The sequence below is a fragment of the Cygnus olor genome, chromosome 2 (assembly GCF_009769625.2).
Source record: "Cygnus olor isolate bCygOlo1 chromosome 2, bCygOlo1.pri.v2, whole genome shotgun sequence".
Taxonomy (NCBI): Eukaryota; Metazoa; Chordata; class Aves; order Anseriformes; family Anatidae; genus Cygnus; species Cygnus olor.
In genome coordinates, this window is record NC_049170.1 from 8545549 (window position 1) to 8567336 (window position 21788).

Here is a 21788-nt window from a genome sequence, read left to right on the forward strand (position 1 = left end):
ACTCGGAATATAATTCCCAGTGAAGTTATTGTCTCCTTCTGTGAGGCCAACATCAAGTGCAAACACAGAGAAAAATCAAAGTCTTTTCAGATCTGATGGTGTGAATGTTTGCTAAGTGTAGGCTGGGTTGTGTTGCAGGAGGAAGGAAATGTTATCAAGTGGGATGGGATGAATTAACATACTGGAAACTATGTTTTGGCTCCCTTGATCCTGGGAGGTTACAAGGGCAAGCACATGTTAGAGTCACAGAAAATGGTGGAAGTGAAGGGTGAGTGGGTTTGTATCACCTCGAGGTACCCTAGCTTTCAGGAAACTAAAAGCTTTTCCATTGAAATCTCCTGATTCATTCTTTGGCAATGCAAAGGAGAGGTAGGACAGGTGAGTAGATGGTTTGGTTCCACAACTTTTTCTTTCCATTTTTTCTTCCTTCCAAGGGCAACTTTTGGTCACCATCTGACCTCTTTCTCTCTTGCATGTCTAATCATTCAAAAAGAATCAAATCTGAAACAGAAGAAGCCTGAATGATCTGCTTTCCTTGTGGTTTAGAAGAAACAGCAGAACTCCTTGTGGTTTAGAATCAAGAGTGGAACTTTCCCAGGAGCAATTTTCTATTTATCTCGTTTTCTTTTGTCCTTATTTATTAAATTATATGCCAGCTTTGAGATTATGAACTCCTCAGAGCATGGTTCTTGACTTCTTAGTAGCCTGTAGAATGCCATATATGCCAACAGATCTATGTAAATAATGGCAGATACTGGAACTCAGAAAATCTGTCAGGAGATCAGAATGCAGAAAAACCATCACTTTTGTCATCTCACAAATACATATATATACATACATATACATACATATATATATATATGTATATTCTTCAACCTTTCTCAGATTTCAGCCAAAGACTTGGCAAGTTAAAAGTCTAACAAAACTCGTGGAAGAGTCAGGCTTTTCTTGAGTCAACAGAAAAGGAGCCACCAACTTCAGTACAAGAGCTAAAACATTCCCTAGATGTGACAATTTTTAAAGGGCTCCTTCTTCTCTTTCATCCTATGATATGAACCATTATTTTTACCTTTGCAGAAAGGGTGGAAAGCAGTGTTAAATTGGAATAGCAGTGTGATATATTCACTTTCACTGGGTGTACATGACTGTGAAAAGGACTGAAAAAAATCCATCTTTTCCATGATGCATCAAAAAGCCCAAAGTCCTTCTTAGTATGCAATGGCATCAGCCCAGTGACCTTCAGCATGTTGCTTGGTGGTTTTCAGTGAATAGGCTGTATTTCTCTCAAACAGAATCAAAGCATGATGCTTTTCAGCAACATAAGGATGTTGGTGGCATGATAGAACTGCAAAAAAAAAAAAAAAGTGTTATGCTCTATTTTTGCCCTGTTCTGTGTATGCTTATCTGGGATTTCCTGTCCTTTTCTGATCTTGCCATTTGTGACTCAACAAAAACATACCTTCCTCCTGATGTAGTTTCAATTCTACCACAAAACAAACAATCCAACAAACAAGAGAAAAATTTCTCTGAATTGATTTTACTGGAATATTTTAAGAGTCTCATGTTTTACATCTTTAGATTTTTAGAGTGGATTCTGTACATAGGCATGTACATGAGTTTTCTATAGTTTATTTTCCCCAATATTGTCTGTGCAATGGTTAGTCGTTACTATCACACTGATCTGAATTTTCATAGAATTTGTGAGACTGACAGGCTCAGACCTCTCTATTTATCCAAAAAAAAAAAAAAAAAAAAAAAAAAAGGGCAGTGATCTTTTCCTGGTTTGCTTGTCTGTGTGGCTGAAGTCTCCAGGAGTGAGACCATCTAGTGCATGTCTGTAGCTGAAGTGCCCAAAGAATCCAAAAAAAAAAAAAAACCACAAGAGGTTTTCCAGATGCTTTTGTCTAAGTTACTCCAAAATGAGCACATCTAGGTTTAAAATGTTTGCTTCAAGGACACACTAAGGATGTACTTGAGCCCTGTTGTCATAAGGAAGGCCCAAGCTGCAAGACTACTTTAATAACGTGCAGTGAGTATTCACAGTGCCAACACTAAGGTACAGTTCACAGGAGTTGTTAAATTCCAGTTGTCAGAATAATTTCTGCCACGCTTCTATTTTCTTTTTTTTTTCTTTTTTTTTTTTAAGCTGTAACAGTCCTGACAGATATTAATGATAATGATGACACATCAGATGATGGGGGATGCAGTTCTGCACAACTTTAGAGGCAGCAGTTATAATTCAAAAATCTCCCTCACACATCATAGTATTTACTCTTCAGCAAAGAGAAATATTTTGTGAGTTCTCCTGGCCAGTCAGTCTTCTACTGTTTCCACTATTTCCTTAAACTACCAAAGTCATGTAGGAAAAGTATTATAATTGTATTTAGCTGCTGGAAGTTTTGACTGACCTTACGTTTACTGCATACCCAGAGAGTGGTCAGAAAGGGTTTCTTCTGCATTCAGAGCCGATAAACCATTTTCAGTGTCAACTCTTTTGGAGCAGGAGCTACCTTTTATTCTTGCAGATTATGCAGCAATCAAGTGTATAATTGGTTCTAAAGTAATAAAAGTTATGTTTCACAGCAGGTGCAATAAGAAATCTCAATTTCAGTGAAATGCGAATACCAGGGGAAATGAGGAACAAGTCTTTCAGTCCTTACCATGTTAGGACTTTGCAGGTGCTCTCAAACCATGAATGCTAATGCTGGTAAACAGCTTGTTGTTATAGATATTGCTGTCAAAAAAAAGTGCAATGCAATTTAGAGAAATATTGGAGTTAATTCATGTATAAAAGGTTTGAATGATAGATCCTGCTGCACAGGGCCAGAACCAATCCATTTAATTTGTTATCAAATCATTTCAACACTGTAGCATTAATGTCTTGCTAACTAGGATATCTAGATGCAAAATGCTGGTTAAGTGATGACACTTGGAACTAAACTGGAGTGACTCCTCTAATCAGCAGTTTTTTCCTTTCCTGAATTTGTGCCTGTTATGCCAGTTTGGTTCCAGGCAGAAGGGCTGCATAGATATCAGGTGAGGAGGACAGTTTTCACAGGAGGTACTGAATCATTCGTTGTTGTTCCTAATCTGGCAAAGCATTTGAACTGCTGTGTGTATAGTTGTTGTGGGTCTATTTGTTTTCACTATTATTTCATAGATGTTTATATCATCATCTTTAAGCTGCTGTTCTCTCACCTTTTCTTTTTACAACGATCTCTGAATCTCTATTTAGCTGTGGTCTGCTGTACGTAATTATTCTGGCTTGGTTATCTCGTTAGTTGCAAGGAAGAAGTGGTTTTCTCCTTTCTAATTCCCATATATGCCCTATTCAGAGTTAGAGGACAGCTTTTTGCATGATTTCTGCATTCTGGTAAAAGCATGAGTTTCAGAATAAACCTTCCCTTCATCCCCTTTCCCAGTGTTAGAATACAGTTTTTAGGAAATCCCCAGTGAAATATATTACACTGAAAAAGTAGTGTGTTTTTTTTGGTTGGTTGGTTGGTTGAGTTTTTTTGCTTCCTTTTGATGCTCTGCTCTTTGGTTACAGTGGCCTTGGTGCCCTGTTTTTTATTTTTGCACATGCTTGTCACTTCCTCTGACATCAGTAGGCTTTATATGTACAGTTCTCATTCACTAAAGGGAACGTCTGGCATGCTTAATGTTGTGAGCTCTGCTGAAAATGGTTGTGTCCTTTCCCATTTCAGCATTCTTGGTGATGCATTTTCACCAGTGACAAAAGAGTAAGACATTTAAGATAAGTGAAGAGGATTCAATAAATGTTACTGAAAAAATGATACAGGTGATTACTATAAATAACTTGTTGCCCTTTCTGTGGACATGAAGGATTTCAAAGAAAAAATTTAATTGATGATTTGCCATAGACGTTTCACCAATAAATCAGAGAAAAATTCACTTCTCTTACATCTGAATAGGAGAGACATAAGATGATGAAGCATTTAGGGCATCACCCTAAATGATCACCCTAGGATCGCCACTGCTATGGGTTTTCTCAATGTCTTTGTAGATGTTACTTTTTCTGGTTTAGTTACAGTATGAAGATGGCAATATAACTGTACCTCCCAGTGGACTTAAAGGATTAAAACATTAAACATTGTGGACATGCACACACTGAGTATGCTCCTACCAGAAATTCATGTATAGACGGATTTGCTAGCTCAGACCATTTTTTCTTTTTGTCACAGAGCATCTTGTTGTACTATAAGGCAAGTACTGAATTATCTTCCATTATATGTTACAGCATCTCATTGTATGCTACTGCAGTTGCACAAACATGCAAAATTCCTGACAGTGCAACATACTAGCACACGGTCATTTCCACTGAAAATAATTCCCTCCTTGAGATCTAAGATGTTGAAATTCCTTTAACTTCGGTTGTGTTAAAGGGATATCAAGCATGTATCTTCCGGTTAGGAGCATTTTTCATTTAAAAGATCTAACATCTAGAAGTGTATGCTTGGTTCTGTACATAAGTGTTTCTGGCATCTTTTACAGCTGTGGTTTGTAGACGTAGTCCGTTAAAATAAGTACTTAGGAAGTTACAAGAGTTGCTCTCGGAAAGCTGCTTTTTTTTTTTTTTTTTTTCATGAAAATAGTTTCCTTTTACTTTATAAAGTAGCAGTCATTAGTAACAGTATGTTTAAACACTGTGTTTTAAGACAGGCCAAGCAGACTAGGGAGCACAACCTAAGAGACTGTGGAACAGCTCACCTTTTTTTGCAGAGGTGGTCTTGCATTCCACAGACATTGATCAGAGTTATGAGAAAACTTCAAGAACAATACCGTTGGGTCTACTAGTATATGCTGTTCAGCTCCCAGAATAAATGCTGCTGGTTTCTGTTACTAGACAACATATGAGAGAGGAATATTAACTCTGCAAGGACAGTCATGTACCTGGAGGAAACCAGTTGCTATTTTTTTTATGCTGGCAAGTAATCTATGTGCTCCTCTTAGCTAGATATTCATTCTATAACACAATAAAATAGTTAAAATGAAACACTGTATCATCTCACATTAAATAATCTAATTTATAGTGATGCTCTACGTAGACATCAGTGATATTAGGTTACAGCATACAAGATAATCCATCAAGCAGAACTTAAAAGCAGAATCAGAGCTCCATACTAAATGGTACATTTACTGATACATACTTTAATACAACAAGGCAGTTATAAATTAAAATAACCCCATTAGAATCCAGGGCAAGAAATTCCAAGCAGACATGGTTCTCTTTGTTGATGTGAAATAAACTCTCTTTTCTTCCTCGAAGAACAGAAAATAGGACAGAATATTTTTCTTAAAACATACCTATTTTTAAATCTTCCAAGTCATAATAATTGCTTATTTGGCTGGACTCCGGTGGATTCTAGGTGTGATTAGAATCTGTACATGTTATGGACTAGCATCTTCACAGAATATAAATAGAAATAGATTGTATTTGTAATGATGAAATGACAAAAATATGAAGAAGATTGTTGAAATCTGAGCAGAATATTAATGCAGTTAAGGACTTAGGCTGGGAGAATGAAGACAAAAATCTCTTCTGTGTCCATTTTTTTTTGTTAAAAAAGGGGGTGGGAGGAGGGGGGGAAGTGTGTCTCTAGATCATAGAATTCAGTTGTTACTCCTATAGGCTATTATACGGGACTTTACCTTGACTGCCAGTTTAGATTGTCTCTAAAGACCTTAAGAACCAGAGGATCTTGCAAACTCTTCTGCTTTCCAAAGGGAACCTTAACATCTCTTGAGGAAAAAAACTCCAAACTCTACTGAATGCTATAGACATAGATAAAATCACAAATGTGATTTTAGTAAGGTTTATGTAAGATTATCGTTCTTAACTGTTCCTAAGGAGGAATTGCAATATAAATTATTTATACAAAATTCTTTATATATACATATATATATATTATTTTTTCACAGCAGACTTGTATTTTCCCTAGACTTTCCCTAAGCATTCTTGTTGTCCTTCATGTCACTTATAGAAATCAGCTCCAAATAGGCTTTGGTTTTCTGAACCCCACCCATGCACAGACAATGTCTCTATATTCCTTCCAGCTCATCTGTCCACCTTCTTCTACCTTTTGTATGCTTCCTTTTAATGTTTGAGTTGGGTCAGGAGATCAGTGGTCATCCACACAGGCTTCCTGCTGTCTTTGCTTGGTTTCCTACAGTCAGAATTAATCATTCTTAAATTTGGAGGAGGTGAAACATGAAAATCCAACAGCTTTCATATACCCCTCTTCTCTCCAGAGCCTTGTCTCATGGAATTCTTCCAGGCAGATCCCTGAACAGGCCAAAGACTGTTCTCCTGAAGTCCAGGGATGTCATCCATCTTTTTTCCTTGCTTCTTATGCTCATGATCCTGAACTACATGGTGTCTGCGGCCAAGCCTGTCCCCAGCTTTCACATTCCCTGCAGTTTCTGCAGTCAGGTCCACTTGTGATGTTTCAGTCTTCTGCCCTTCTCTCACTGCTTGTTGGTGAACACAGTCTCCACCCATTCCTAACTCCTGCAGGCATCTACACCAGCACCGATGATAAGCCCCAGCCATCCCTGTAACCCCAGACCTGGAGAGCCCCTCCCTTGGGAGCTTCTTCTGGCTCAAGGTCTTCAATATGCGAGGGTAGTTGCTCCAGTCAGTGCTGGATACCAAACCTGAGTTGGTTACAAGTCACAGACTATCAGAGCTATCTTTACCCAGCAGCCACAGGCACCCTGATGTTCTTCAAGGTTTCCAAGAGCCTCCAGTAACCCAGAGGAGCTCCAGAAGATCAAGAAGTGAAGCCTGGAACCTCCTGTGCAAATTGCTGCATCTCTGGGGCAGCAGTGATCGTAGAAATAGAAAAAACTTAATTTGAAGACATGAAGGAATGTTTTTCCATTCCATCTGACTTCTTAGTCTCTTTGTTGTCCATGGACAATGAAAGCAAAATTAAGGTCTTAACATTTATTTCCCAAGGCATATTTGCATATTTTACAGGTGATAACTCTTCTGTGCTTCGTTTGCTAGATGCTGTCACTGCATGCAGAAGTATTCATTTGTCTTTTACAGTTACTCTGATGGTTTTCCTTTGCAGAATCAATTGCATTTCCTTTCATTGCATTGATCTCCATGCAGTTAATCTCTTACACTACTCATATCAGATGCGTACAAGCCTTCGATCTCCAATGAGGAGTCATTAATACTATTTTTGAAGTGTTTATGGATCAGCATGGTTCTTATGTGCATCAATCTGTACTACTGTATTCTCAGGTTTTAGTAGTCCCCTGGGGGCAGTTTCAGCTTCTTTATCTTGAAAGTCTTCCCACAGAATCATTTTAATACTGGCATAGTCCTTGCTTTGGTCTATAAACACCACCTTTGCCCATTTCTATGTAAAGGGTAAGTAAAGTAAACCTTACCCCTGCCTAAAGAAAATTTTGTCTGGGTGCTGCATACCTTCAGAAACTGCTATGCCTTCTAAATCCTTGGCTTTGGAAGAAGTTATCTTCTTTCTTTGATTTAAAGCAAAGCTAAATCCTTGTATGAAAAACTGAAACTGTAGCCTTCTCTGTCAATAATTTATCAAGATGTCATTCTCTGCAATGTGTTGATCATGTGGAATACTTTCATTGGTTTATCACCGATCATAATAATGACATTTTGGTTTTGTAAAGAAAAAGTTAACTTAAATCTTTTTTTCTTTCCATTGTTATATGTCTCTTTGTTATCTGTCTCTTTCTTAAGCTGCAAAAATGAACTGCGTGGTGGGGGAGAATGCAAATACTTTGAAGATTTTTGACTTATTGCTTTAACCCACCTGCTATCAAGCTATATTTAAATGGCAACTAGAAAACCATAATTAAAATACTAGCTGTTATTATGTATTTTCACTGGTGAGGGTCAGTTTATGATTTTAATACTCTTTTGAAGAACTGATGAGTTGGTGTAATCATATCATGTGCGTTAAGAACAACACTCATGACAGAATGCAAACTTTGATGTTCAACTAGCTTCCATTAATGCCTTTTTTGGTATTCAGAAGATCAGCAAAGTATTCATTAAATCATGCATAGTCAATGAGCAGCAAGCTTTAGAACTGATTTTGAACTGATCACATATTTCTCTGCTGCAGTTGATGTAAGAATGATCATTGCAAAATGCCAAGACCTTTTCGGTACAATGCTTGTCAGATTTCCTTGATATCCCAAAGTGAAAACACAATTATCATATCTCCTTCAAGATGCTGCATGGACAGTGATGGGCATGCTAATTCTGTGTAGTAAGGACAAGTTTTAACTTGGGCAAAACAGCAAGGGAATCTTTCTCTTTGCAGTTTTTCATTTTCACAGTCCTCAGCTTCTAGGTTTCATAGGGCACTGGAAAATCAAAACTAGCTCAAGCGGGGCTGTCTCCAAATTATTTTAATGGAATTAGAGAACACTAGAAAATGAGGCATGGGGGGAAGGAAGAGATCTTCCTGTATGCACATTTTCAGGAACAGCTTGTTCAAAACTATTTGTGTTTATGATCTGACATTTCCAATCCCCAGTTGCATGCCATGGCTGTTAGATCCCTCAACCAGTGTATAAGCAAAGAGGTAATTCTTCTCTTCTTCCTGGACACATCATGAGGCTAAAGATGTCTTCTTTTTTTTATCACCTATGTGATATGTAACACCATATAAATATATTTATATTTAATATACAGTTCAATTCACAACATGAAATTTTACCAGCCTTTACTTGACGAAGGAAGGAAGGAAGGAAAAAAGTTATCTCACACTGAAGTTTAAAATGTCCTTGATTAGTCTGTGAGATTGTTCACATGCACATTTGATTGAAGAAATAATTGATGGAAATAGAATGTTTTAGAGCAGTAGAATCCCCATTTATACCCCAGGGAGTGTTGCAGGCCTGCTTCATTCAATGACTGATTAACCGTGCAGAAGTCTGGATCTGCCTCAGGTGATTACCTTCATTTACCCATGTATATTCTCATTGGGCTTGTTTGGAGAAATGAGTGCCTGCTGCTTAAGAAATTTGGTGTGATTGACCTGTAGGTAGAAGAGAACAAAGACTTTGGCATGTCTAATTGTAACAGCATCTAAGCGATAACCACAAAATATATGCTACAGTCCTTCTCTTGGGGTTGTGCCTCCCTGCAGCAGGAGAGGGCTTTTAGAGACGATGAAGGGTGTGCATGAGGAAGCCTAGCACTAGGGCAATACTAGCTGGGAGCATGCATGTGCTGTCCCTGCCATCAAAGAGCTAATGGGCCAGATCTTGAGTGGATGAAGGTACCCGATGTTTTCTGTTGGCTGTCTATATTCAGTGGAAGTGGTAGTCACGTAACTTATACGGACTGCATTGATTGACTTTATTTGGACTCAGAAGCACACAGACAGCCATCAAAGCTGCTGGAGAAGAAAAATCCCATGGAGCTAGGCATATTTTATCTTCCTTTAGTTCTTCATTGGCACCTGCATCTCCCTGCTGAGTGTACTTGGCATTTCAGACAGACTGGATCGTGCCTTTGGAACCACATATTTACAAAAGGTGACAAAACCTCATGTACAAGATGAGGCAAGATTGATTCCAGCCGGTGTGTACTGGCAAATGTACAGAGCATGATACATACAAGAACCATTTTTCTTTGCTATTTCAGCAAAAGAAATGTTACAGTGGCTGCAGTTCTGCCTTTGCAAAAGGAAATATGAGTTCAAGTAAGTATCTTGTTGAAGCTGACCATGACTCTGCAAGTAATTTCATCAGCTGAACATGGAGTTCATAACAGGACAAGGCGCATTTTGGATTGCTTCTCTCTCAAGTATTCACAAGCTTATAATAGTCTACCTGATGTGAAATGATAATAATAGTAAGGATGATCTTATGGTTAATGCATTGGAATAGAGCTCAAGCTGTCCAGGTTTGACTCGTGTTTTTTTCCAGTGTTCCCATGTGACATTGAAAACTGGATTTGCCTTCTTATATATAGGAATAGTATTAAATATATGTGGCCTCTAGATGCTTTTCAGGAGAGCACAGGTTTCCCATGTGTCCTGTACCATATCTGCAAGATGTTTTAGATAAATGAAGAGGCTTAAAACAGCTCTGGGTACCTGTGTTTGGGCAATTGAGTCTTGTCTTCAGTGTCTCTACTTCTTGTTTTCTTTACTTGCTGAATGGAGACAATAGTGCTTATCACTCTGTGAAGATGATATGCTGTCGGGTAGGGACTGTCTTTTCTGTGCATTTGTTCAGAACCTAGAACAGCGAAGTCCGTAGATAATTACCTTTACAAAAATAAATTTACTGATCTGCAAAATAAATGTGTTCCTGAGACAGAATTTTAAAATGAATCTGTTATTATTTATTCTGCCAGAATACTCCCTCAGTAAAGTGGTTTGACGGTTTATTTGCAAAATTCTGTAAAGAGGGAAAAAAAAAACCAATACAGAACAAAATTCTGAAAATAGAAGAAGGCTTTAACATTAAAAATAGTAGACACTATGTTGGATGGAGAAGGAGTAGCATGTTGATTTATAGCTATATTTCCCTACTCACCGAGCCTTCTGTTTTGTGACTGTCTACTTCAGACTATAAGGAAACTTGGCCAATCTGGAATTTAAAACAGTTTCAAGACAAATCTTTGTGCTTGTCTGTATATGAAGACCAGGTCTGTTGACAAAACTTTCCATGTGAAATGGACAAACTTTTCATGTTAACTACTCTCTGTGGTTAAATCCTGTGGGCTGACCTGGCAGTGGAAAAGGTTCCCTTCTGACATGTAGAAAGCATTCATGCTTCTACAATGTGCCAATAAACTAATAAGCACCCAGGTATTAAATTTATGGTTGGAGATGCTAAATTTGAGTGATGTCACCCATTTAGTGACAAGTTATATACGTTAGAAAACATGGGAGAAAGAGAACATCAGCTCATAATTCTACTTGAAAGCTGGAGAATAAATAGAAGCAGTAAAAAGGCAGATTGTGTATTAACTTATTTTATCTTGGTCTTGAAGAAATAGGAACTTTACTTACCTTTTTGGCTGGAAGTAAGCAGGGTGGAATAACTGGAAAAGGAGGTGTAATATCCTTCTGCTCAAAATAGTTGGCCACTCTGACTTTCACAGTGGTCTTAAAGAGATTATTTTCATTAGATTCCTGAAAAATTTTGCAAGTAAAATCACTGAAAAATAGCAGTATTCTAATTACTGCATCATAATTACTTACTATCACTCTGGATTGGCTTGGTAGAGAACAATACTTAAGCCTTTAAGCAGTCCCCCCCAAAAAAAAAAAAAAAGTTTGAAATGAATCCTCCTTAAATCAGTGTTGTTACAGCTCTTGTATGTTTTACATGGATTAAGTTTATTTTGTGTTAGTCTAAACATTTATCTTACTGGATAAATTTATTTTACTGGATAAATACTTAATCTTTGGCTTAACATTCTCCTCCTGGCTTAGGCTGCTGGTTCAACCAGCCTAGTATTTTTTTCTTCAGTTTCAGTTGTGTCACATAAGGAAGTCAAATGGCTTGCAGTAATCAGTTCTAATGTAAGTTGCAAACAGGCAGAGATTTCTTCCCAGCCCAAGTAAATTAGTGCTGTGTTGATACCTGAGGCTAAGGGGGTTCTAAGTTTATGCTGAAAATTTCAGGTGATATCCTGAGCACCATAAAGTTAACAGTAAAATCCACATGGAAATTATTACCCTCGGAGTCAGTGAATAAATTTAAAAAAATAAAAATAAAATCTTAGTCTCCCAGGACATTCCAGTTGTCTTTGTTAAGGCATATTTCATATTCTGAACCCTGTTATAGCATCCAGCATAAAGAGAAGGAAGTTCTTTCCAATATTACATCCAGTGGCAAGGAGTTCCATACATTAATTCTACTTTCAGTGGGAGAAAATATTTTTATCTATTTTTTTAAACAGCTCTCTTTCAGGTTTCATTGGTTTCTGTGTTGTTTTGGTTAATAATAATAATAAAGGGCAAAAACATCCTTTCCTTCTTTTCTGTCTCATCTTCATTTGCTTGTGGAGCTTACGACTTACCTGTTTATTCTACAAAATTAACTATTTTACTTTCTTCAATCTATGTAGGGATGTTTCTGTTCTTCTTACTTCTTTCTGAATATCTATTTTTTCCTCTGCATTGAACGTGTCATAACAAAAATGAGCATGGTACTCAACCTGCTGATATCTCCTTTGACCCATTCTGTTTTCATTTTATGTTATTACAGGACTAATATGTAAAGGAAGCATAAAATAATGTGAAAATGATGTCCATACATTTTTTAAATTATTTTTCTTTATACAGATTTCTTACTCTCTAATTAGCTCAAAGGATTGACTCTTTGATAGAAAGTACTTCTTTAATGTAATAAAATCAAAACAGTGGAAAATATTATAAAGCTATTTCATAAAATCATCTAATATCTTTCTAACCCAGACTGTGAAGTAATCCAAAGACATTTCTTTTTTGATGAATAACTGAAGTTCAAAAGCTTTTTCTTAATTTATAAGATACATTACACAGAAATCTTCCTTGTGCTGCTTCAGTTATCTTTTATCTTGATTACGCTTGACATTTTTAGGGTACAAGGCACTGTAGTTAGGAGGATAATTTTAAATTCTCTATGAGGTGCTGCAGTTTGGCTCTGAATTACACGGGAGACAGTTTGAAGTCAGAGCACTATATTATTTTCCATTGCAGCTACCAGATACCGCATGCAGACTGATTAGTGCAATGAAGCTTTGAAAGACAAAACAGTGAAGACAGGAAACATTTGCAGTGCTTTACAAAGCAAAGGGCAGGAGTAGGTTGTCATTCTACCTTATTTATTTTTCCTGTAGACTCATTTAAAATTTAAGGCAGTACAAAATACTGCAAAACCTTCCTTTGCTGGGCAAGAAATGGTTTGCATCACTTGAATAACTCCACCTGATTGTGTGTGCCTCTTGCAGGAGAGACCCCTAAACACCCACCACGTGTAGTTGTTGGACTTAGAGGTTTGGGTTTGTCTTACAATAGCATCCTTGAGGTGCGGTGAGAACTGAGAACAGTTTTCTTGAGTCCCAGTCTCACCAGTTTTCCCTCGCACTTTCACCAGTACATGCCACCAAGGTGTTAGGGACTATCCAGGATGCCTCCCATGGACACTGAAGATGTAAAAACAGGGGAGTACAGAGCCTTGCCTGTGGCAGAAGCTGCAGAGCAGGATGGTGTGATGTGGGCTGTCCAAGCAATGTCCTTGTCCCCGCAGCCATCCTATGCTGCCTGCCCCTCTTCAGCCTCCTAGCTGGACTCCTGCTCTTATTATTGGTGCTGCTGCTACTGATGCTCCTTTGTTTATACTGATTTTTATTTTTGACTATGAAAAGCAACCTAGCATTTTGCTCAAAATGACTTATTCTGCTCAGTCTTCCTGAATTTTATGTGCACTTAAGTTTCAACAATCCTCCCATGCAGGCTAACTAACACATTAAATTCTTTAGTCAGTGTCCCTTGTCTGGCTCCTCTGCTTACTAAACATCAAGGTACTAAAGAGAATGTAGTATCTTGTACAATATATATTTTTTTTACTTTCAAAAAAAAAAATTTAAATGGTTGCAGCTTTTCTTAGTTTAAAAGCCCTAGTAGGCTAGAAGGCAGAAAAGCAAGTTACCCATAGGCAAATTCTCAATAACAGCTGACAAAATTAAATTAAAACCTATACTTTCTTCTGGAATCTTTCCAGCTCATCTTTAGGTGAAACGCTTACCATAATAGGATGTGAAACAGAAGCTGAAAGTAAATATTTTTCCCAATTCTATCCTTTCATGAGGGTAACATGAGAAATTGCATTCTTGTATCATGGTATAGACACCTAACATATGTTCCAATATATCTAAGGCTATAAATCCCCATGTGTAAATGTCTGCTGAACTCTATTAACAGTTTGTCTTATAGTCTGTATATGTTTCCTGATGCCCTGCTCAGTACATCTTTGCAGTCTGAATGGAATTTAAAAATATTTAAAAAATAAGACTAGGATGCAGTTCTCTTTGAGTGGAGGAGAGGAGAAGATCTGTGTATTATGGATGACATTCAAGCATCTAAGCAGACGATAAAGACTGATATGATAGACCAATATCTTCTTCCTTCCTTCCTTCCTTCCTTCCTTCCTTCCTTCCTTCCTTCCTTCCTTCCCTCCTTCCCTCCTTTCTTCCTTCCCTCCTTCCTTCCCTCCTTCCTTCCTTTTTACGGCTGGCTAAAGTTTTGCTCACTTTGCTTACTCATCAACCCTTAAATACCCAAATGAACTGCATGATTCCAAAAGATGATCTAGGAAATTTAATAACTCACACAAAATTAGCTTAAAAAAATGGGAGACATTTGGGAGTCTGATGCTAGCCCCCTGACAATCTTGGGTTGAAATTTTATGATTGATAAGAATTTTATATTGATACATTCTTGTTCAATTCTTGTTCAAGCTGGAGTTGCTAAGAGGTTGGACTAGGTGATCTTGGAGGTCTCTTCCAACCCCTACAGTTGTGTGATTCTGTGATCATCCCCAGGAAGAAGAGCTGGGGACTGTGGCTGGGACAGAGGTCTAGGGCATCCCTTTGTGTCCCATGCACCCAGTCCCCAGTCAAAACCCCAATCTCCCCATACTTTTTTCACCATGTGCTGCAATCCCATAGGCTGCCCCACTCCGGCAGCACATGCTGTTTTGTTGCAGTTCCATTAAAAACTGGACGCAAAAATTATGTAATAGGTTGCTGGTCCTGTTTTAAGGAAACAGGAGCAACTGGAAACAAGGAATAAACAGTGTCCAAATACCAGTTTAGTCACCATATATCATCAAAATTAACTCTGCAAACTGCTGCTGTGTCCTGGCCCCACTTCTTGAAAATCCAGAGATATGGTGTTCCTTGTTTCATGCCCTCACTGCACTGTTCAATTTCTGAAATGAAGACAGGAGTAAGAAAAATAAAGCTTATATTGAAGGACCAAGGCTTCAGCTTGTTGTAAATTAGCATCCTTCTATTAGTCGATGGCATTGGAGGCAAGCTGTGGAAATCCTTTTTTGACAAAAGATGCTATAAAAATGTGCTATGTGATTTTTATACTGCCAATTATTGTAAAAGCAAAATGCAACATTTTATAACGGAGCCACTGCTTAATGCTGTTCTCTTTTTCTTTTTCCCTTCAAATTAGATATTTATCTTTGAGAATAACATCTATTACTGTGCCCATGTGGGGAAACAAGCCATCCGAGTGGTCTCCACAGGAAAGGAAGGTGTTATTTTCAATGGGCTCAGCGACTGGCTATATGAAGGTAGGACACAACATTTAGGGCAGCAGTTAGTTATGAGCTTAAGTTACACTCTAAATCTACAGAACTGTCTGGAATTGGATGTTCAGCACTACATTTCTGGGGACGGGTGGACCACAAGCTGAAAATTTGCCATTCTAACAGTCGTCTGAAGTGCTGGGCTGGAAATAATGTGAAATGATATCAGAATTCTGTTTTTCAGGCTGTTTTTCTTTCCTTTAGTCCAAAGGTAATAAATCACAAAGCATTAATGAACAGAGCTGCTTCATTATTTAATGGCACCTGCAATCACTCAGAGACGTGCCAGTTGTCAAATCACAGGAAAGGAACGAAGCGGGGAGGAAGAGTGGGTTTATTTTAAGGGAAGAAACTAGGAAACAATTTTACTTGATTGGTTGTTTGCCACAGCCCTAGGTGGGCTCTGGAAGCTGCCCAGATCTTGACAGCTAAAAATTTTCTTAAAACAGACAGGTCCTCACAGTAATTGGCTTTCTTCCCTTAAAAATAGGCCCGATGGGGCAGAGGGTCATCGCTGGAGCACTACTTTCTTTTGGTCCTTTCAGCTGGCAAATGGCCCTTTAGATGTCTGTGAGCAGCTGCTGCAAAATAATCTTGCCTGCCTACTAGCCTAAGAAAAGATCGCAGCCACCTCTGTGCTTTTGGGGGGCATAATAGCCTTTTAAAATAATGTTCAAGCAGAATTAAAATTAAAATATATACCAGAACACATGCACACAGCACACTTCCCTCTGACTTGCTGGCTGATGCTGCCAGCAGTTTCTTTCCCTAAGGATCCAGTTTTGGGGACCTGGCAGTGTGACATGGTTTCTCCCTAAAGTTACAAGTCCCAGAACACCCTCCCTCAGGTCCCAAAATTGCCACTCAGAGAGCCCTGTCCTACCTCAACAGAGAAGCCTATTAACTGAGCCCTGCTGGTTGCTTCCAGTTTCCTTGAGCCCTAATGGAACAGAATAGGTTGCCAAACAGCATTCACCATCAATTGGTTTTTAAAATATGAAGCCCTCCTCAAATTACCCTATATCATAGCTAAGTCAAGGCTGTTGGACTCGAAAATGAGGGAATTAAAATCAACTCTTTCATTTGTCATGCCCAAGAGAAACTGGCCCCATACATCAGCATTCAAACTTATCAAACACATTGGTGGAAATCTCCGATACCCATTTAGACTACTTTTGATATTTAAACGTGTGTTGATGTTGTACCACAGAATATTTGCAAGTTAATGTACTCCTTGCAAAGCACTTTGTAACCAGAAGAGTGGCTAAGAAGTTGCAAAATGCTAATTTTATTTTATTTTTTTTCTATTTCTGAATATGTTGCTGAAGTTGTGGGCTGGCCTATTTGACTCTGTAGGTCAAATGAGCATATTGGTACCCATCTTTTGCTGATAAACATCATTTGGTACATAAGGTCTTATGGAGTCTTGCATGCAGCAGCATACTGACAGGAGAAGTTTGTCACGCTGGTGAACTCCAAGCACACTGGCAAGCCTGTGATGACACTTGTGTTTTGCTGACACGTGTTTTATTCAATTACTGGATTGCTCAGGCAGTTTCTTGGCTGACATTGACTTTCAGGTTTGTCCTTTATAATGAACTTACTTGTTAACTGTATGTTAATGTGCTGGGATAATAAATGAACCAAATACTGTCTGCATATACCAGGCCAGGTTCTGTAACCTCTTTGAGCAGCATGTATGGAATAAGACCACTGAACCTGTTATTCCCTGGGAGTTTTGTGGATATCACGACATAACATCCCTTTGGAAATGTCACTGAGTCTGAGTACATACGTTTTATGTTGAAATGAAAACTTCTCTTACTTCACAAGCAATGTAGAGAGAGACCCATAGGAAATGTGAGAAGTGTGCCCAAGTGGTGGGGTACAGAACGTGAACTCAAATCCAGAGCTGGACCGTGTAGGCTGAGCCCCTTCTCATGCATAGCATCACTTGTGCAGTCCTCACAGGGGTAGAGCTGGGACTGGAGTCAGGACTGAGGATTTGTGGCAGATGCGCGAACAAGCTGTGGGGATGCAGGATCGGATTGGTCCACAGCTTCTATGTGTCAGCAGTCTGAATGCATGCATGGATGGATGGAGAAGGATCCCAGAAGAAATTGGGTATTGCATGCTGGTAGGTGGCAAGGGCCACTGGGAGATGGATGACACCCCTACTGCAGTCTGGGAATTCAGGCATCATGGTCAGCAAGGCTGAAGCCTTGCTCTTCAGGCAGCTGGGGTGCTCTGCTGACAAGTGATTACCAGCACCTTTGTTTTTCCAAATTATCTCCATTTCTTGGATCCTTCCTCTTTTGGGAGGAATAAACCAAACCAAAATGTAAGTTCAAACTCACCTGAATGGAATTGTTTAAAATCTGAGCAAGGATCAAAATTTACCATCCTGGGCCTGTCTTTCATCTTCCACCATCCCCACTGATGTTTGGAGGTATCTCCTCCCATCTCCTTCACAAAGCTGGGTGGGATGCTCAGCCCCACATTTGCTTGCACCACTGCCATCTCAGTGCACTCTCATGGTGGGTGCCGAACATATGCGGAAATCTCATTCCGTCTGTGCAGCCACCTCCAGCAGATAGTCCGTGAAGGAGCTGTGAGAAACGCTGAAACGAGATCACAGCAAGTTTGGCACCTTGCTTTCCTCTTGGGTGCTCTTTTTGCTGCTGAAGTTCACCACCACCTGCAGAGCCTCCCCAGAGCGCCTGGTGGCTTGCTGTGATGGTGCACGACCTGTTTCTTGCTTTTCCTAAATGCATTGCCAAAAAAATAAAAAGTGAATAAAAATATTTATGTTTTCTATCTGAGGCAGCCAGTTTTAAACATTTTTAGCCATAATCTTTAAGAGCACGTCACCACCAGCCCACCCCTGCCTTTCCCCGAGCCGCCTGCCTGCTGCACCACGCGGCTCACAGCCCCAGTGCCGCCTTTCGGGGTAACTCCTGACGGCCCCTATGAATAGTGGGCCCAGGGGGAACACTTCTCTTCATAACGTGATTGCTCTTGTCATGACAGAATAGATGCACTGTACTATTAATCATACGTTTTTGCTGTCCAGAAGCAGAGCAGAACTAGAGGAGATTTGACAGGCTTTTTTTTTTTTTTTCTTCTTGCCCTGTAAAAAATGCAGGAGTTCATTTCAATTCAAGTTAAGCTCTGCTTTTGTAAATCTGCCAAAGGGGAAAAAAAATTCTTCATGGTATTTATGCTGATCTGTAGACTTTTGATAATGTAGTGAAAAACATTTCAAATCAATCAGAGCTTAATCTACTTACTGCATTTAGCTGGAAGGCTATAGATGGATGCATAGATTACTTAAACATGAAAGCATAGATTAAACATGGCTTTTATTACTAAAATAAGCATTGACAATGTTTTCATATACTCTGACTTAACGTTTTCAGAGCTCTGCCTGATAGATGCTTATACTAAAATGTAGTGATATCCTATAAGAGAGCTTTTAAAGTTCTGTGGCTGAAACCAGCTAAACATTTAAACAAATAGCACCACCAAAGAGTGCTTTACGTTTCACTGTTTGCTATATGACCAATGTTGGTTTGAACACACATTTCAAGAACAAGGAGGCTTAAAGATAACTTTTACACAAGTGGTGGCAAGTACAAAGTACTTTCAAAGTGATTGGATAAAAAGATACTTATATATTCTTTATATATGTACTATTTTATTAAGAATGTTGGACATTTTAACAAGTACAGTGCAGCTAAAGCCCATTTCATTTAAGCACTCTGTTGCAGTACCCTTCGACAGAAATTAATTCTGCTGTGGTGTAATTAAAGGGTCTCCATTTGCTACCAGGCACGGGGGGAGGCTGCTGGATGTTGTGCGATGGGGTGGCGGAGGAGCTGTGCTGCAGGTTGCTTGTGTGATGCTGCTCAGTGACACAGAGAGGATGCAGTGTGCCTGTGCTGCAGTTTGGAAGCTCGTCCAGTTCATTTGTGTAGGGGAGGGACTCCGTTTCCCTGACACTGTATCCCGGGGAATGCTGAATCCTGCCAGAGCCTGTTTCAGGCTCCTTTTACATGGCTTCGCTGAGCAGCACAGGGACCTTTCCTGGGCTGCACTGCTCTAAAGTCCTGGGGTGACCTCCTTTTAGCAAGCCTGCATTCACAGACATGATTCTGCTGTTATGCTCAGCTGCTTGGAAATCAAAGGGGACCAGGACACAAGGCGGGCTCCATCCCTTCACTGATGGGAAGGAAAGGATGGATTTTTACCTACAGATGGGCTAGTCCTATCCATAGATTGTGAAACTGATTGTTTTCCTTTTGTGTTGCTGTTTGTGCCCTCGGACGTAAAAGTAGTCCCTTACGAGCCATTATGCGACGTGATCTTCTGGGCACATTTTGTTTGGGGCTGAGGGACTTGGGTTGCAAAAGGAAAAAACGCACATGATTTACTCATTGCCCCAGGTCCCCTCAGAGTGATCAGAAAGGTTTGTCCTGCCAGTCTCTAAAGATCATCTCAGAGCAAGCACCCCATTCAGACTTGGCCCTGACCTGGTGGCTGGGACATCTCCTCTGGACCTCTCCTCATCCTCGTGCCAGAGGAGCATGTCTGAGAGGCTCACATGGCATTCATTTAAAACTCTTATGCAATACGAGTTATACGTATCCAACATTTCAAATGGATACTCTGTTCTGTTGAGCTTAATGCACCATAGTGTTGCTCTGCTTTATTTTTGGCTGGGGAGCAAGAGGAGCAGTGAAAAGAGACTCCTTCAGCCGTGACTCGTATGTCTTATTAATCTTCATTCTGCCTGCATCTTGCTTTATTACCAATAGATCCTCTTATATGACTTTGCAGTGACACCTGGTGGGAGAGGCCAGGATGTCATCATCATTAAGACGATGAAACTGCAGAATTTTTGCTGCAAGATGTAGTGAAAGACTCCCTGTTTCCCCTCCCATACGTTTCCCTGAAACTCTCCTTGAGCTTGGGGGAACAACATATCCAAAGCTACTGGCTGATTCATGCTAATAGTGTTTCTGTTCCTTTTTCTAGACTGTGCAAAGAGAGGAAAGAAAATGCACTAATAAAGAAAAATCTTCCATAATTTAATCAGCATCTCAGAAAAATCAGAGAGTATATTTAGAACGTGTATGGCTGGTCTCAGAGGTGCTGTGCCCGGTAACAGCTGCCACAATAAATAGCATTTCTTTTGAGCAGTATCTTTTATGCTTAAAGTATTTCAAGCAACTGAAGTAGATATATTTCTTAAACTTGGAAGTATTAATAATGGGAAGCTGGAAATGGTCTTAATACTGGTTAAGTGCTAGATAAGTTTGCTGAGATAGTACCCTGCTTAATTTCCTAATTTGTCTGCGTGCCCAGTTTGTCATTGTATAACTCGAGAACTCTGAACTTCTTCTTGGAAACAGGAACTTTGATGATCAAATTGAAAAGGGACATTCATGATTAGACTGAAAGCAAGCAAGTACCCAAATTCCTGTTCAGTGTCACCAGAGGAGATTAGATATCATTACATCTGGTAGTATAAGCCTAGCCTTTCCCAGTAAGCATCTCCAAGGCTTTGGGGGAAGGGAGGAAAGGGGGGGGGGAGTATAAAGAACTAGTCTGAGTCATCACTGAATTTTTTAAGATCCTCTGGATAAATTAATCTCTCATCAAAAGGATTCTCAAGCCAGGGCTCCAGACAGACAGAGAGGCCAGTCCTAATGGGACTACTAATGAAGCAGACAACTCCTCTTGGACAAAAGATGTGAAGAATCGCTAGGGCAGTGAATGGCGATTCTCGTTTGTTTAAGAACTTTCACATTTTCAGGTAAGAAGAATTTTCCATGGAGCTGGGTAAATGTGCAGTCCTAATTATCTTCCATTAAAGGGTAAAGGAGCAAGGACAACAGAGGGCACTTGGAGATGTCTTCAAATAGTGCCACAAATGCACCCTGAGTCCCAAAAATCATTGAGTTGTCCTCAGGACTATGCTGGTGCTACCTGGGACTTTTGATGAAGCTGCATGGAATTTTTTCCCCTTATTTCTGTGCTTGTTCAAGCAGGGTAGGAAGCCCAGTGTGGTGTTTCACTGACATTGTCGCTGTATTAAAATAGAAAGCTTTCTTCTGTTTTGCATATTGGGCATCATTCAGCATTGCCCATTAAGTACATGCAGCTGTTGTGTAGCACTTGCAGGCACACAATTCCCAGTTGGCCATTATTTAGCTGTCTATTGAAAATGTAGGTGACTTTTTTTTTTTTTTTTTTGGTGCACCTCTATTTTCATGCTGATTTCTAACAAATGTACATAAAATCTGGCCATTTCTTTTGCAACTGCATAAGAATGAGGAGTAGCTCTTAACCTCAGCCATGTGTTTGAAGTGGATGCTTCCACCGTAAATAATTCCGTTGCCAGGAAGATCAACTATATACAGCAATATTTTGCCTTA

The 21788-nt window shown here is 39.4% G+C and overlaps 1 protein-coding gene across 5 annotated transcripts in view; it reads left to right on the forward strand.

The window, feature by feature from the left end:
- DPP6 (dipeptidyl peptidase like 6) overlaps positions 1 to 21788 on the forward strand; it is a 554044-nt gene that overhangs the window by 455325 nt on the left and 76931 nt on the right. For all 5 annotated transcript variants that reach the window (XM_040548017.1, XM_040548019.1, XM_040548016.1 and 2 more), the window contains exon 8: positions 15213 to 15333. In XM_040548017.1, the coding sequence (XP_040403951.1) occupies positions 15213 to 15333 (121 nt within the window). The remainder of the gene's footprint in view (positions 1 to 15212; positions 15334 to 21788) is intronic.